The sequence below is a fragment of the Austrofundulus limnaeus genome, unplaced genomic scaffold (genome assembly GCF_001266775.1).
Source record: "Austrofundulus limnaeus strain Quisiro unplaced genomic scaffold, Austrofundulus_limnaeus-1.0 Scaffold923, whole genome shotgun sequence".
NCBI classification, from domain to species: domain Eukaryota; kingdom Metazoa; phylum Chordata; class Actinopteri; order Cyprinodontiformes; family Rivulidae; genus Austrofundulus; species Austrofundulus limnaeus.
Window position 1 is genome coordinate 63,130 of NW_013953325.1, and position 1,491 is coordinate 64,620.

The 1,491-nt window shown below is 37.0% G+C and overlaps 1 protein-coding gene across 1 annotated transcript in view; it reads right to left on the reverse strand.

Moving 5' to 3' along the window:
- Positions 1-1,491, reverse strand: part of LOC106533323 (lactation elevated protein 1) — a gene marked incomplete at its 5' end in the record, with an annotated part of 21,943 nt that overhangs the window by 5,928 nt on the left and 14,524 nt on the right. Inside the window, 2 exon segments of the mRNA XM_014029588.1 lie at positions 752-862; positions 934-1,074. Coding sequence (XP_013885042.1) covers positions 752-862; positions 934-1,074 — 252 coding nt within the window.

Consider the following 1,491-nt stretch of genomic DNA (forward strand, 5'->3'; position numbering starts at 1 on the left):
GAGTTTTCTACAAAGTGGGATAATTTCTGTAACAGGGATCAGGACAGTAAATCTGAAAATGCAAATAAAAGATGAGAAGTTCTGTGTTTATTGACCGAAGTTATAAAGATTTACTTATGTAGTATTTGCAACATGAAAATTATTACAAGTATGTTGATTAGGATGAACAAAAATACTGTTTTTGTTTGTTTATTACATAAAGCACCAGATTATTACACCACATTTTGTAATAATTGCCGAAAAAATGTCATAACGTTATTACATAATGTGTTGAAGACTTTTATTACATTTTGCGTCAATTATTACATAATGTGGTTTTAGCATGAGTTTATTACATTTTGAAGCCTGATTTTATTACATCATTACATTGTACGTTGTTATTACAAAATGAGGTCTTACAGGGTATCAACGTAAAGGTGTTGAATATAAACACACCACACTTCTCAAATCTTCATTTTTCTTCCACTTTTGGTTTGTCACATAAAATCTCAGTAAAATATTTAAAGTTTGTGGTCGTAATGGGACAAAATGTGGAAAATCCAAAGCAGTATGAAAGCACAGTGAAGTGAAAAAGTCACTACATTCCTCTGAGACTGTGAAACTGGTGCACAGTTCCAGTGATGTTAGAGGCTGAGTCAGCTGACCCGTTTTCAGACTCGTCCTCGGCTCCTCTGAGCGACAGATGCTTTAATTATTCAGATTTCTCTCTGACAGCTCCCACTCATCATGCAGAAAAGAGAGCAGTTCTCACCCTTTTCAGCCCCAGGTCATCCATTAGAACGTGGCTCTCATCCTGACAGTGATCCATGTCGTGTACAAAAATATTCTCCAGTGGCTGATCTGCAAGAATCACCAGGCGCACCTGGATGGGGAGAACCAGTATTTATCCTGTGTGGTAGAAAAGGTTGCGCAGACGTAACGACTGCAGCGTACCTTGTGCTCGTACAGGGTATCCACCAGCGTTATGAGGCGCCTGGCCTGTGTCTTCTTGTTCAGCGTCAGCAGAGGAATGTGTCTGATAAAAACTGTGTCAAACAGACGGCACATTTCCAGGTAATCACTGGCCCCTAAAGGCTGAAAGAGACCCAGAACAGAAAAGGTACTTTACATTTTAAAACATTAAGCTCTTTGATTTGGTTTCAATTTTACAAACAAGTAGAAATTTGTCTTTACTAGAAAGTTGTAACATCAGTCGTTAGCGAAATATCTCATAAAGTAGTGGACACATTTTACTAAAATATTTAGAAACTAATCAGTCAATGTACAAATGAAGCTGATTAAGATTTAAGGTCAAAATGGCTGCCAGAGCAAAGCAACTTTATAAAAACACAAATAAATGTAACTGATTTAACTGCATTTGAGCTAAAGAGTGTTGTGGTAGCTGAGAGTCATGAAGAACACACTGAGTAACGACACATCTTACAAGATCCAATGAATGGCTCACATGCATTTGACAAATATAAGATAAATATGGATTTCTTGAAAATGCAT